Source organism: Vombatus ursinus, unplaced genomic scaffold, assembly GCF_900497805.2.
Source record: "Vombatus ursinus unplaced genomic scaffold, bare-nosed wombat genome assembly UNPS02014793.1, whole genome shotgun sequence".
Taxonomy (NCBI): domain Eukaryota; kingdom Metazoa; phylum Chordata; class Mammalia; order Diprotodontia; family Vombatidae; genus Vombatus; species Vombatus ursinus.
In genome coordinates this window covers 6,642,296-6,658,588 of record NW_020954571.1, presented here as the reverse complement: position 1 = coordinate 6,658,588, position 16,293 = coordinate 6,642,296, and the positions used below count along the sequence as shown (strand labels likewise).

Genomic DNA, 16,293 nt, shown 5'->3' with positions numbered 1-16,293 from the left:
GCAGCAGACAGACAGCCTTGAGGTCTGGGACCATCTTATTTATCTTTGTTTTTCTGGAAATATAAACCATAGGGCAATGCACATGGTAGACAATTAATAAATGGTTGTTGAATAAATGACAGCCTGAGGCCATTAAATTTGCACCAGCAGAATACAATGGAACTACTCTGAGCCCACTTGACCTGCTGCAAAAATAACCTCATTTTGATTTCTTTCCACAGCAAGTTCCTCCCCCCACCAATCCACCTAGGGTCTATACATATAGTCAACATAAAATAAAGGTCTTCCAAAGAAAGGAGCTTTTTTTGGCAAAAAGAAAAACCTTCTGAAAGCCCAGAAGGTACTCACCAGGTGTGGATGGAGGCCCAATTCATGAAAAGAATCTGAAGTAAACACTTTTTCTCGTACCTGCTTCACCATAGCTCTGCAAATGAGGAACAACATACCTATGAATCAGCCTCTGTCTCAGTTAAATGATGAAATCAGTAGAATTATATTTATTTCCTTGCAGTGAACAACCCATAGAATGTACCTGTGGATTTCTGGAATTTCAGGATTGTTTTTAAATAATGACGAAGTCTTAATGAACGGCCTCTCCACTTGTCCCTCATTAGCAGGGACAGCTGGGTGCTTCTTTGGAGAAATCAGACCTTCTGGCTTTCCCTTCACAGTCCTTTCAACCTCTTTAACATTGGTTTTCTTGGCAGGGGGTAAGGATATTTCATGCTTTTGTTTTGGTGGAGGCCCTTGGATGGCCCCTTGGAATTTTCTTTTTGTACCTTTTGCTTGCTTTGGTGTTCCCTAAAGAAAAAACCGAGAGATGATGAACACTGGCTATATAGTGAAGCCTCACTGTCCACAGAATTGCATCTCTTTCTGCAGCGATCATTATGCCCACATGTCAAGCAACAGTTTAGGCTTGTAGTTATCTCCACTGATTCAGAATTTTTCCAAGAAAAAGAAATAAAGAAAGACAAAAATGGCAAGGAAGAATAACTAGAGCTCTTCTAATCCAAATCAAGATAGTCATCTACTTAGATTTAATATCATCAGTTATAAAGTAGCCAAGGACTTAATAGCAGGATGATGGATCTAAGGAAGGAAAAATATCACAGATCAGCAAAATCTTAACAAATGGAATCCTTAAAAAAAGGGGGGGGGTGGGGAAGACAAGAACTAACCTTTAAAAGTACACATGCTAAAGAAATCATGTCTTTGTCCATTTCCATGAAAGAGCTATAAAGGGGAAATAAAACCTCAGATATTTTCTCTACATAAACAGAATAGTAATGAAGCAAGTCTGTTCCTAGGCATGAGGGAGCTAGCTGGCTGGAATGGTCACATCCCTATTTATTTGCAGGGAGCAGAAAAACCTTCATTACTGTTCCTTCCTAGAGTGCGTGGAACTCTGTCATCTCTTATCCCTCAAGCTGCTCTTCCAGATTCAGGTGGTTGGACACAATTTCTACTCTCGCTTCCAATTCCAAATAAGAACTCCTCTCCATCCATCACTTCCCCCTCACACTTACTTTTAATCTTCTTTGCTTTTCAAATCCCCACCTGATCTCCTATAACAGCTAACAACATTCAATATTTTGTTGTCAGTTGACTATTATTTCCAGACATGGTTTGGTTAAACTCATGGCGTTCAAACTCCCTCTAGGAGATGATACATCTAATTTCTTTGGCCTTCCCCTTCTATTTGTACACAAATATCTTACCTAGAAACTTTCTATGAGTGATGTCTTCTTATCACTATGAGGGGCTTCAGTCTCTGCTGGCCTATGTTGCCTTTCTGCTTAATGTGCTCTCTTCTGTTTAAACATCAGCTTATTTTACTCATCCTTGCTAGCCTCAATAAGTTATCAATATATACATCTGGGACTTTGTTTTGCTTTTTATCCCTTGCTTATTACAGATCTTTCTAAAGCAATTTCAATCCATGTAATTTTACATTTGTAACATGAATAAACTACTTCCCAATTGATAAATGGTCAAAAGATATGAACAGACAGTTTGACAATGAAGAAATCAAAACAATTTGTAGTCATATGAAAAAATGCTCTAAATCATTATTGATTAGAGAAATGCAAATTGAGCTGTCATTTTATACCTATTAGATTGACTAAAACGATTGAAGGGGAAAATGACAAATGTTGGAGGGGATGTGGAAAAATTGGGACACTAATTCATTGTTGGTGGAATTGTGAACTGATCCAACTATTTTGGAGAGCAATCTGGAATTATACCCAAAGAGTTATAAAACTGCCTATACCTTTTGACCCAGAAATACCACTACTAGGTCTATTTCGAAAGATGATTAGAGAAAAAGGAAAAGAACCTGTATGTTCTAAAATGTTTGCAGCAGCTCTCTTTGTGGTGACAAAGAACTGGAAATTGCAGGGAGGCCCATCAATTGGGGAATGGCTGAATAAGATGCATTATATGATTGTGATGGAATACTACTGTGCTATAAGAAACGATGAGCTCGATGATCTTAGAAAAGCAAGGAAAGACTTGCAGTAAATAATGAAGAGTGAAAAGAGCAAGATGAGCAGAACCAAGAGAACATTGTATACAATAACAGCGATACTGCATTAACTATAGAGCTTACTTATTTAAGAGAAACCAAAGCCTCCAGTTTCAGAAATTTTCATGCTGAGTTGAGCTCAAGATGCTCCAATGGCTCCCTACTGCCTCTAGAAGCACTTCTTCTTGTCATTTGAAGTCCTCACAGTCTGGCTCCAGTATACCTTCCCAGCCAAAGAGCCCTACTTGCTGCACCTAAACTATAGCATCCCATCTCTTTCTCCACACTTTGCACTGGCTGTTCTCCATGCCTAGAATGCACTCCCTTCTTCACCTTTGCCCCTTAGCATTCCTGATTTCCTTTAAGGCTCAGCTCATATACCATCTCCTACACATAATAATAGTAATAACAGATAAAATTTACATAGTGCTTGCTATGACCCATACACTGTGCTAAACACTTGGCAATTATTAACTCATTTGATCCTGTCTGGGAGGTAAATGCTCTCATTATCTTCATTTTACAAAAGAGGAAACTGAGGCAAACAGATAAGTGACTTGCCTAAGGTCACACAACTAGTTAGTGTCTGAAGTTAGATTTGAACTTAGGTCTTCCTGACTCTAGGCCCAGCTCTCTATCCACTGTACCCCCTTTTCTGATTCAATCAGTTTTGCTAGTACCTTTCCCCCAACCTCCAAAATTACTTTGTATTTACTTTTTCCTTGTACTGACTTTTAATTCATACATATTTTTCTATTGATATGTAAACTCTTTGTATCCCTGGTGCCTAAATTAGTTGCCTGGTACAGAGCAGTACAGAGAATAAGAGACTATGGAATGAATTCAATTCAACAGGCACTTATTAAGCTCCTATTATGTTTAAGGACTCTGTGCTTGATGTTAGAAATACAAAACCAGAAACAAAACCTGATTTCAAGAAGTTTACATTCTACAGGGGGTGACATAGATAAATGAATACAAAGTATATACAAAGTAATTTTCATTAGATAGCATAGTGCTTTTATTCCCTTTCTATTACTGTAGCCATAAGAATCATAGATGTGCTAGAATTCCTATCTACTTAGAGGTCATCTAGTCCAACCTCTTACATGGTGCGGCAGACCCTTCAGCAGCATCAGGCGCCCATCGGGCAGCTTATTACCTTTTCATGAGGTGGCCTGTTCCTTGTTCTTGGATTCTCTGAGTAAGCAGGACCAAGAGAATGGTACCCACAGTAACTACAATAGAAATGGAAGTAGCACTAGAAAACAGTGGCATTCTGATGGTCAAGACCAGAGGCGGGGAACCTGAAGCCCTTTGAGCCCTCAATAAAAGGATTCGTTCCGTGAAGTTTGGATTGAGTCAAAGGGCCACATTTGAGGACCTGGAGGGCCACATGTGGCCTCGAGGCCACAGGTTCCCCACCCCTGGCAAGACCAACTGCAGTGAGGAAGATGAAGGATGAGCCACCTCTCAAGATGGGGCAGGGCACAAGGATATGGAAAACAATAAGAACTGATCACTGCGGAAATTAGTTTTACCACAATGTTTCTTTTTGTGATAAGGAAGGGTTTACTGGAAGGTGGGATAGTTATGGGGAAATGACATATAAAAGTGAAAGGCAAAAATGAAATGTGAAAAATAATTAAACATTCTTATGTTAAATGAAAATCTACTTCCCTTTCCCCCACAGTTCCTAGCTCTGCCTATGCAGTAACACAAGATAAGTAGGCTGCCTTTTCTACATAAGTTGATCAAAAGTTTGAAGAGAGATGCATGGCACTATAACTTTGGAGTCATAGGACCTAGGTTCAAATCTCAGCTCTGCCACTACTCCTTGTGTGACCTTGGGTAAGTTACTTCACTCCTCTGGGCCTCAATTTCCTCATCTGTTATTGGGATCCCATTTGTTAATGATAGTATCGAATTGGATATACCTGGTGTCTCTTCCAGCTCTAAATCTATGATGACTGGTGCACAGTAAATGCTTAAATACTTGTAGACTGATTGACTGACAAGTGCCTTTGGCCTTCCTTCATCCAGTCCTTCAGTTGTTTCCCAAACCTCACCATGCTGGTTACCCTCCTCTATATCAGTGGAGTCAAACTCAAATAGAAATGGGGCCACCAATCTGTACATAAGGATCCCTTCAAGCCACATACTGACTTAGTTTTAAAATGTGATAGTATCTATTTTATTGTATTTTTATTTACTTATTTTAATATTTCCTAATTACATTTTAATCTGGGTCTGACTGCAATCAGAAGAGTTGTGGGCCAAATGTGCTCAGTAAGACTGAGTTTGACCCCTCTGCTCTAGATCTGCATAAGATCACTTTGAAACTTGAAGATGCCATCTCTCACACTGGCTACCCCTTCCCAGCTTTGTGACGTTGGCAAAACTGACAAGCACACGCCTGCTATGGCTTCATTCAATTAATTTTTTTAATTTCTTTTTTTATTGTGAATGTAATCATACATTTCAATATAAAAAGAAAAAACTGCAGGTGAAACAGTAAACTTCTGTTACATGTTTTTTTTTAATTCAATTTTAATATGGTAGAAACAAAATTGCCCTATTGGTTTGTGCTCCCCTTGAAATTGCTTTTTTCTTCTATGTATTTTTTAAAAGTGTTTTACAATTAATCAATAAGCCTACCATGTGTTGGGGATACAAAGATAAAAGTGAAACAGTCCCCGTCCCCAAGGAGCTTGTATTCTCTCTGAGAACACAACATGTGCATGTGTGTATATAGATCAAATATATACAAAATGAATACAAGGTAGTTTTGGCAGAGAGGGTGGTAGCAGCTGGGGAAATCTTCATATAGGAGGGAAGACTTTATGTAGAAAGTAAGACTTGAGCTGATTTTTAAAGGAAATCAGGGATTCCAAGAGGCTGAAGTGCAAATATACAAAATTCCAGGCACAGGAAACAGTCAGTGCAAAACAGAGATGGGAGATGTAGGATCCTGTGTGAATATCAGCAAATAGGCCAGTCAAATTGGATGGCAGACTGTATGGAAAAGAGTAATATGTAAGAATACTAGAAAAGTAGGAAGGGGCTAAGTTGTAAAGCATTTTAAATGTTAGAGGAGTTCATATTTGATTCTAGAAGCAATGAAGAGCTATTGGAATTTATTGAGTACAGAAATGAACTGGTCAGATGTGCACTTTAGGAAAGTCACATTGAAGATGAATTGGAGGGAGGAGACATTGAAACCAGTTGGGACACCACTGGAATAGGATGATAGAGGTAAGAAGGGCCTGAAATAGGGATGTGACTGTGTAAACAGAGAAAAGGGCAAGCATATGATAGATGCTATAAAAGGCAGAAATGACAATACCTGACAACAAACTGGATATGTAGAGTAAGAGTAAAGAGTTAAGGATGACACCAAAGTGGTGAACCTAGGTGACTGGAAGAATGGTGGTGCTTTTGCCAGTAATAGTTATGTTGGTAAGAAGAGTGGGTTTGGAAGGAAAGATTAGCTCAGTTTGGACATACTGATGCCTACGGGACATCTAGTTTGAAACACCCAGCGGCTTGTTGATGACATGGCCTGGAGCTCAGTGGAAAGACCAGGGCAGGCCTGCACAGTCTGCAGCCTGGGGGCCACTTGTTCCTTGTTCGTGGCTTATCTGAGTGAGAATCCCAAAGGATTTCAGGCAGCCCACAAAAAATGTAAAGGAAAATATCTTCTACATTTTTCGCAGGCCACCCAAAATCCTTTGGCAGGTTGTGCCAGCCTGGACTAGAGCAATATAGATATAATTATAGATAGCTTTGAGGTAATCTGAATAGAGATGATAATTGTACCCATGGGAACTGATGAAGTCACCAGCTGAGGAAGTACAGATAGAAAAGAGAAGAAAGCTTAGGATAGACTCTTTGGAACACCTAGAGTTAGCATAACATGAACGAAGATCCAAGGTGACTGAGGAAAGTCAGGAGGAGAACCAGAAGAGAACAGTATCATGAAAACCCAGAGAGGAGAGGGTGGTCAACAATGGCAAATGTCCAAGAGAGGTCAAGAATGACGAAGAATGAGAAGAAATTGTTAGATCTGTCAGTTAGAAGATTCATGGTAACTTTGGCAAACATTCAGTACCTACTATATACAAGGCAATGAGGTGGAATGGCTAGAAAACCATTCTGGAGATAGGAAGACCTGGGCAGAAGTCCAGCTTCTGACACATACTGACTCTGTGACATTGACCAAGTTACCTAAACAGCTCCTTACAAATTGCAGAATAATTCATCTGTATCAGTCCAGGGCTGCATTTCTCAAAATGTGGACCAAGGACCCTGTTGGTCCCCAAAGTCAAAACTATTTTCATAACAATACTAAGATATTATTTGCCTACTAAAATACTATTTCCTTTTCCAACTACATATCTGTGTGAAGCGAGAATTTCTTCATATACTTCACTCAAAACAACCTATTGCAATAGATTGAATGAAGAAGCAATGAGAATCCAGCTGTCTTTCATTAAGTCAAACATTAAAGACATCTGCAAAAGTATGTAAAACAATGCATTTTTCTGACTAAATTTTAAAAAAGAAAATATAGCTATTCATCATAAAAACATTATATTAACATGCAATGGGTCTATGATTGTTATGTTAAGTGAATTAGTATTTTAAAATTTTACTAGTTTTAATTTCTAATCTGGTAAACATTAATAGATATAACTTATGTAAAGAAAACCTCTTTAGGGTCCTCAAAAATCTTTCAGAGTGTAAAGGGCTCCTGATTCCAAAAAAATTTGAGAACCACTGCTACAGGAAGTTCCCAATACCAGTGAAATCACAAGTACAGAGAAAAGAAACAAAATAAAACAACAACAAAAATGTTGAAGACACTATTTTAGGTATGAGGAGAGATACAAAGATGAAACAGGACACAATCCCTACCCTCAAGGAGCTAACATTCTAGTAAGGAAGACTTTAAAAGAAACCATATATGTGTGTTGTTGTTATTCAGTCATAGCAATAGTGTTTGACTCTTTGAAACACCATTTTGGGATTTTCTTGGCAAAGATACTAGAGTGGTTTGCTATTTCCTTCAGCTCTTTTTACAGATGAGGAAACTAAGGCAAAGAAGAATAAGTGACTTGCCCAGGATCACACAGCTAGTAAGTGTCTGAGGCCGTATTTGAACTCATGAACATGAGTCTCCAGGACCGGCACTCTATGCACTGCAACATATGTGTGTATATGTATTTGTGTGTGTGTATGCACACACATATACATACACATACACATACACACATACACGCAACTAAAGTACAAACGGAATATAGAAAAGTTCAAAAATACAAGAAATTTCATAATAATGATAACACTTTTAAGGAGCTATAAAGCGATTTCCTCACAGTGTAAAGATTGTACCCTGTCTCTCACCCACATAAACTCCTTTAAGCCAGGGGACTATTTTCTATTGTATCCAGGGGCTAAGTACTGTGCATTGTGTATACTGTGGGTACTTAATAGATCCCTACTAAGTTGATCATCTATTTGTAAATAGTGCAAATATTATTATCCACATTTTATTGATGGGCAAACTAGGGCTTAAAGTAGGAAGTGAAGTGTTCAGTCACAAAACTACAAAGCCAGGAACCTGGATTTCTGACTCCAAATCCAGTAGCTGGTGAAGATGTTTTTTCAGTTAATTAGAAAAAAGACTGTTGTACACGAGTAGATCGAAGACGATCCTATGATAGTCCTATGAAAATCAATCAAAAAGTATTTATTAAGTACCTACTATATGCATGGCACAGTTGCATTAAAAAAAAAAAGAAAGAAAGCTCTCAAGAAGCTTATATATTCTATGTGATAAAGCAATCTGCTGGAGAAGATGGGAATGGATAAATCAAGGGCACTTATACAGGCATTGGTCTTGGAAAACAGAAAGCCTAGGATAGACTCTTTTGTATCATCATCAGAGACTGGAATAAAAGAAATTGGGGGATGATAACAATGGGTTGGAGAAGGAAAAGAAAGACAGAAGAGAGGACTCATAGCAAGATTTCCCTATAGATCAACATAATTTCTTTTAAAATGAGCTTTCATAGAATGATTATAGCTAAAAGAGCCCTTAGAGAGCGTGCAATCCAGAGATGAAGAAACTGAGGCCCAGACAGATTTGATGATGTGACTAAAGTCACACATCTGGTCAGAGGCAGATATAGAAGAAGACTGCTTGTTATCCCTTTACAATTAATCACACTAATTCTTATTGATCAGTCACCCAACTCTTTTAATATCCAATTCTCTGACCAACTGCAATGAATCTAACAGTATTATTAGCAAGATTTATTACACTACAGAGAAAGAATAATGTATTTAGAGTATTAGGTTCGACTGCTGTTTGCTAGCCATGTGACTATGCGCAAATAACAAATTCTCAGAGCTTCAGCTTCCCCAACCATAAAATAGGAATAATAATCCTTTCATTCTTTCCTAAGTGACTCTTTTACTGCACTTTTCATAGGAAACTGTTCAAAACCTTCTCTTTTCAAACCTGCCATACCAATCTCTCTCCTTTTCTACTAAACAGAGGCCATTTCCATGAACACACCTGTTCCCCCTCTTCTACTACTCAAAAGCCTTAGACATTATCTCCTGTTTTCTCCACCTTAGCTCCAGTCTGTGATAACGATGTGGCCCTTCTCCAGGCCAAAGCCAATCCACTCCTTGTATCCTTAATGACCCAGTATACCCCACAGGCATCCCTTCTCTTTCATCTGCAATCTCTCCCTGCTTACTCTGGCCTTTCCTGATACCTACAAGCATGCTTAGGTCTTCCCCACAGTTAAAATCAACCTTTAATTTGACCCTACCACTTCCTTAAGCTATCATCCTATATTTTCCCTCCCCCTCTTAGCCAAAGTCCTAGAAAAAGCCATCTAGCTTACATTAACTCCACTTTCTCTCCTTTCATGAGGACTGTGTAAAGTCAGATCATAAACTTGCCAGCTCTAAGATCTGAATTTATAATAAACAAGTTGAGAAAAAAAAATTGTGGCATTTCACTAACAAAGTTTGATCATCAATTGTTAAAAACGAATTATTAAAAAACGAGAAATGGACAATAGAAATGATATCAACACTAATTATGATACTCTTACATAGAAGTTAAAGCAATGTAAATTAGCTGTTACAACAAGGAGACTAAGAGACGAGGAAGAACTTCAGTCAGCAAACATTTGACTTACTCAGAAAAAAAAAAAAGAGGAAAAATGGCTCCCAAAAGGAACACCAGGTTAAAATATAAACTCATCTGTAAAAGTTTATGAAGAAGGATGACGTGGATTCATATGTACAGAAATATTTACACCAGCTCTTTTGGAGGTGACAAAGAACTGGAAACTAAGTAGATATTCATCAATGAACAAATTATGGTGTGTGAATATAATGGCATACTATTGTGACATAAGAAATTACAAAAGAGGTAGTTTCAGAGAAACCTGGAAAGACTTGCATGAACTGATGCAGAGTAAAGTGAACAGAACCAGGAGAATAATTTATTGACAATGACATTGTAAAGGAGAAAAAAACTTTGAAAGACTTAAGAATTCTGATTAGTGCAGACAAACCAAGATTTCAGAGGACTGATGATGAATCCATACACACCTCCCCCAGAGAATGATGGACTGATTCAAGATGTAAAATAACACACACATCATTGGACACAGACAATGTAGGAATTTATTTTGCTTGCATATTAATATTTGTTTCAAGGATTTTGTTTTTCTTTTTCTTTTTCTTTTCCCATGGGGGGTGGTAGTGGAAGGAAAAAAATATAAATGTTCGTTAACTGAAAAAAAATTAAAGTAAAAGTGTTTAATAGAATGAAGGATGATTATGACCAATACCATCTCATGAGACAGCACCGTAGAAGATAAAACCAGTCTAAAAAAAGCTTGTCCGACTAAGCAAAGTCATCCCAAGAACATTCAGGAATGGAAAAGCACTACAAACCAAAGAAAAATGGAAAACACCTGCAAAAATTATTATAATAATCTATTTTCTCCTTCAAGGATAATCAGACCACTACACTTGAATCCCTAAATTCACAGTCCCTGAGGTGTTCACAGAGGAAGAGAAACAGCGCGAAAGAGAACAAAGGCAAGAAAATCAGATAGAATAGCGTAGGCCCATAATATATGTATAATATAGTGCAACATAATATCATGTTATATAATAAAATTTGGGACTTGAACCCAACTGATTCCAAAAGAAAGTGACCCCCCCCCCAAAAAATCAGCCTCTAACCTTATGCTTAGTTTCCCATTTGCACAAAATCTTTATGAGGGTCATCTATGCACAAATCGAGGGCATTCTTGGTAACAGCATCAGGAAACAAACAACCTTTTGCAAATGATACTCAACAATGGACCCTATCTTTACCAGCTCATGATTGCCCTAGGCTCTGTTCTGGGTTTTCACCTTTTCTCTCTGTACACCCTCTATCAGGGATATTGTCAGTTCTCATGGATTCAATTACCATCCCTATGCAGTTGAGTCCCAGATCTTCAGTGCCAAAGCTATCCTGGTTCATTAGCCTAGAGCTCCAGAGCTCCATCACGAGATGCACTATAGGTATCTCATATTCAACACATCCCAAACAGACTTCAGTATTTTTACCCCTAAACCCACTCCTCCTTCCAAACTTCCCTATCTTTTGCTGAGGATACCACCATCCTTCAAGATACCCAGGTTTACAAACTTGGAATCATCCTTTACTTTTTATTCTCCCAGATCCTACAGTAGCTAATTAGTTGTCAAGTCTGATTCATTTTTCCAACTCTCTCCAATCAGCCCCTTCTCTCTACTCACATGGCACCAGCCTAATTCATGCCCTTATTACCTCTTACTGAAATAACCCCATTAGTCTTCCTGTATCCAGTTTCTCTCCCTTCTTTTCTTCTCCCTCTATACTACTTCACTTGGGGATCTCATCAGCTCCTATGGATTTAATTACCAGCTCGATGCTTACCATTCTCATAGATCTACCCATCCTGTCCCCACCTCTATGCTGACCTCCAATCTTGCATTTCCAACTGTCCTTCAGACATCTCAAACTGGATGTCTAGTAGACATCTTAAATTCAACATGTCCAAAACAGAACTCATTATCTTTCCCCCTAAGCCCTCCCAGCCTACTACCTTTCCTATTATTGTAGATGGCAACATCATCTTCCCAGTTTCTTAGGCTTGTAGCTAGGAATCATGCTCAATTATCTCTCATCCTTCATATACAAGTTGTTGCCAAGGCCTGTCAATTTCACCTTTGCAACGTCTCTTGAAAAATGCCCCTTCTTTCGTCTGACATTGCCACCACCCTGGTACTGACCCTTATCACCTCATGCCCAGACTATTGCAATAACTTGCTTGTAGGTCTGCCTGCCACTCTCTAATCCATTCTCCAGCTGCTAAAGTGACTTTCCTAAAACAAAGGTCTGATAGTGTAACCCTGCCCCCATCCCCATCTCAATAAACTTCAGTGGCTTTCTATTGCCTCCAGGATCAAATACAAAGTGTTCTGTTTGGCATTCAAAACCTTTCATAACCTAGGCCCCTCCTACCTTTCCAGTTTTGTTATACTTCACTCCCACGACACTGGCCTCCTGGCTATTCCCCAAACAAGATACTCAATCTCTCAGATCTAGGCATTTTCTCTGGTTGTCCCTCATGCTTGGAAAGCTCTCCAACTCATCTCCTCCTCATGACTTTCCTAGGTTCTTTTAAATCTCAACTAAAATTCCATCTTTCATAGGAAACCTTTCCCAACCCCTCTTAATTCTAGTGCCTTCCCTTTGTTAATTATTTCCTAATTATCCTGTATACAGCTTGTTTCCATGTTGGCTCCCCATCAGACTGTAAACTCCTTAAGAGCAGGGCTGTCTTTTGCCTTCCCAGCTTAGCACAGTGCCTGACACTTGTTTAGTTGTCTTTGACTCTTCATGACCCCATGGACCATACTGTCCACGCAGTTTTCTTGACAAAGACACTGGAGTGGTTTGCCATTTCCTTCTCCAGTGGATTAAGGCAAAGAGAGGTTAAGTGACTTGTCCAGGGTCACACAGTTAGTGTCTGAAGCCAGATTTGAACTCAGGTCTGACTCTAAGCCCACTGATTTATCCACTGAGCCACTTAGCTGCCTCAGCCTACATCAATCAATCAGAGCACTTGTATAATTACAATGATCAAGTTTGGCTCTAAAGAAAAGAGGAGAACAAGCATCTTCCTCCCTTCTTTGTGGAGTGGAGGATGATGGTGTGGAACCCTCCTACTCTGTCAGATTCAGCTGATGATAATGAGTTTTGCCTCACTACTTTTTCCTCCCTCTCTCTTTCTTTTTATTCTTTGTTACAAGGGATGGCTCTCTGGGGAAAGGTGTATACTTGAAAATGATGGTGATGTAAAAACAAAAGTATTGATCACTTTGTTTAATTCTTAGCAAAGCTCAATTGCTACTGTCTAGAAGAGGTTTTTCCTGATCTCTCATCCCCCTTAGTCATCAGGGGCCTTCTACCATGTTACTTTTGATTTATTTTGTACATACTATGTATTTACCTATATGCATAATATTTTCTACCTCCCCTTCAGTGGAATTTAAGTTCCTTGAGGGAAGGGGCAGTTTTTGTTTTTGTCTTTGTACTTCCAGTACCAGGCACAATCTATACATTTAATAAATGCTTCCTGAGTGAATGAATGAATGAATACTTGCATTACCTACTTAACAGGCTTTTTGTTTTATAAGGTAACCTTATTGCCTGGTTTCTTCATCTGTAAAATGGGAATAAATCAGTACCTTCCTCACACAAGAGTTATTGTGAAGGTCAAGTGAGATAATTTGTATAACGTGATTTGCAAACATTAAAGTGTGATATATAGGTAACCATCTGAGACAATTAGGTAGTATGATTTGCTGAATTTGATTTCAAATCCTGATTCAATCACTTACTATTGTGTACCCTGGGCAAGACACTTAACCTCTCAGTTTCAGTTTCCTCATCTGTAAAATGAGAATGATAATAGCACCCAACTCACAGTGTTATTCTAAGAATCAAATGAGATAATATATGTAAAGTGCCTTGCAAACTTTAAATCAATTATAAATGTTAGGTGTGTATCTCAGCAGCCCACTTATAAAACCATACAAAACAAGTTTTCAAATGAGGTCAGAGAAATACAGATTGTTAGAGCTGTGAGGGACCTTACAGATAATCTTGTCCAATCACCTTACTCGATGACTGAGAAAACTGAGACCTACACAAGAGAAGTGACACTTGCCCAATGTCACAAAGTGGATTAGGATTAGAACCCAGGTCTTCTATTGCCAATATAGGTCAACAAGCATTTAATAAATACCAAGTACGAGTCAGACAATATGCTAGGTGCTGGCAATAAAAGACAAAACAAAAAATAGTCCTTTCTTTGAAGGGGTTCACATCCTACCAGGGAAGATATAATAAAGTATATATGTGATTCCCCAAATAGGGGAAAGGGAGAGAACTAACAACTCAGGGATCAAGAAAGCACTGACCATATATAGTATGTATAGTATGCATAGAATAAGGAAAGCATTTTGTAAAATGCTATGTAAATATGAGCAATAATCATCAGCATAATCCAGGACACATTTTATCATCTTATTTTTATCAACTTATTATGGGATGCTCTCTCAAATAATTTGCTAAAATCAAGATTTATTATATCTTCAGCAGTCCCTTCAATTACCTACCTATTAGAATTGTAGACTCTCAGGGCTGAAAGGGATTTTGAAAATTTAGTCCCAACTTCATTTTTTAAGTGAGGAAACTGAGGCCAGGGTGGTTAAGTACCTCTTACATGCCTTAAAGTGTTTAGAATTCTTGAGATGGCATATAGAAATGCTTTGCTCACTTAATCACCAAGGACAATAAATGTTCTTTAAATTGCCAACAATTTGCCACTATAGGATCTTTCAAATGGACAATCTTCTGTTACCTGTAACAGTACTTGGTACTTCATACATTTCTCAAATATTTATATCCCAGTACTTAGAACAAAAGTCAGGCACAAAGTAGGCACTAATACTTATTTGTTGACTAACTGACCACACCCAGAAGCACATTTAAAATGAATCCATGAAGGCAGGCCACACTAAAAGTAAATAATCTATAAAACAAGTGGATAATCTATAAAACAATATCACTCCCTTTTCACTAATGGAGAAATAGGGGCAGAAGTGGTTTCAAAATTACACAAAAGCAAACTGGAGATCAGAAGCAGAATAGAAAGATTTCAGCTTTGAAGCTCTGTCTACCTTACCTACAGGAAAGTGGTGGAGAGGAGGAAGAACTGTATTTGATTCAGAAATGGGTTCAAGTCTTTACTTTTCCCACTTATGACTGTGTGACCTTAGTCAAGTCACATCCCCTCTTTTGGCCTACAATTCCCCATCTATAAAATGAAAGGTCTGGACTAATCAATCTCAAGCTATTTTGCATGTAACCCAATGCAAATGCTTTGACATAACTAAAGTTCATAAAAGTCAGGACAGAGAAATAGCCTCGGGTGGCAAAAGACAGGGAGTTTTAGTTTTGGCTAACTCACACTGTGACTTTGGGTGAGTTCTTTCCCCTCAAAGATCCTTGGGTTCCTCCGAGAAGGTTAAGATTCCCTTCCAACTCCTACATTCCATCATTTTACAACCTTTTAAACTTACGTTTGGTTTTATAAATAGGCAGCTGAGACCCTGTCTGAGATCTGATTTTTTTGGATAACTGAACTAAGGTGACTTCTATGATCATAATAAATCATATTAAATAGCTTGAAGGGACCTCTGAGACTATGTAATCCAAACACCTCATTTTACAGATGAGGAAACTGAGGCTCAGGCAAGTTAATTGATTGGCCTAAGGTGTCTAAGGTCACCAAGGCTGTAAGCATTAGGGGCAAATCCGTCCCTTTAACTCCAGAACCAGTGTTCTTTCCACTGTACTACCCTGATTTCGAAAAACAAACAAACCAAGGGAGGAAGGGGTGGCCTGGGGGAAGGGGGGGGGGGGACGTAAGAGTCAAGCATATTTCAGATTAATCCTAATCACCAAATCAATACAAACAGAATGAATATCTCTTGGTATCACAAACAAACACAACCTCAACGATGCAGAACAGAGCCTTACCCTTCTCTCCTCGGCTCCAAAGGATCTGGGAAATTTCTTGTGCTCCGAGTAGTGAAAGCCCGGGAAGGTCCAGTCCTCTGAAATATTGAGAAGTAAACCTTCATCTGCTGCCATAGCTTGTCCAAGGCAGAGTGGGCAGGCTATGGGGAAGAAGGGCCTGCAGATCTAAACCTCAAAGAAAGTCCAGCTCAGCTGCTCCAGAACATAACTTGATAGTAGTCAGTTTTCAGTACTACTCCAGTCCACATGTCAGTGAGTGAGTGCAGTCCTCAATGACGAAGAAGGACCCCGGCATAGCTGCCTCCAACACTCCCCTTAGTCATTAAGTCACTGAGATACCTTGGCTGTCAATCTCCTCTCCTTCCTTCTTTTGCTCCAGAGACTTTCCTTAAGAAATAAAACTAAACAAACAAACAAGTAAATCTAAATGCGCCTGAGTGTCTCGAAGCATCTGTATGCCTGTGAAAAACACACATCAGAGAGAATAACATATTGAAGAGCAAGCATGTTGTGTATTTTAGTTCAGGGTAGGAACCTAGCCTTGCTTAATATTACGAGCAGTATGCTATTAGCCCTCTCCATT

At 38.7% G+C, this 16,293-nt stretch overlaps 1 protein-coding gene across 2 annotated transcripts in view; it reads right to left on the bottom strand.

Annotated features, from left to right (window-relative positions):
* DDX31 (DEAD-box helicase 31) overlaps nt 1-16,293 on the bottom strand; it is an 87,403-nt gene that overhangs the window by 70,483 nt on the left and 627 nt on the right. For both annotated transcript variants that reach the window (XM_027869740.1, XM_027869741.1), the window contains exons 2-4: nt 15,711-16,111; nt 533-801; nt 349-424 (exon numbers count right to left, since the gene is read on the bottom strand). In XM_027869740.1, the coding sequence (XP_027725541.1) occupies nt 349-424; nt 533-801; nt 15,711-15,824 (459 nt within the window). In that variant the 5' untranslated portion in view covers nt 15,825-16,111. The remainder of the gene's footprint in view (nt 1-348; nt 425-532; nt 802-15,710; nt 16,112-16,293) is intronic.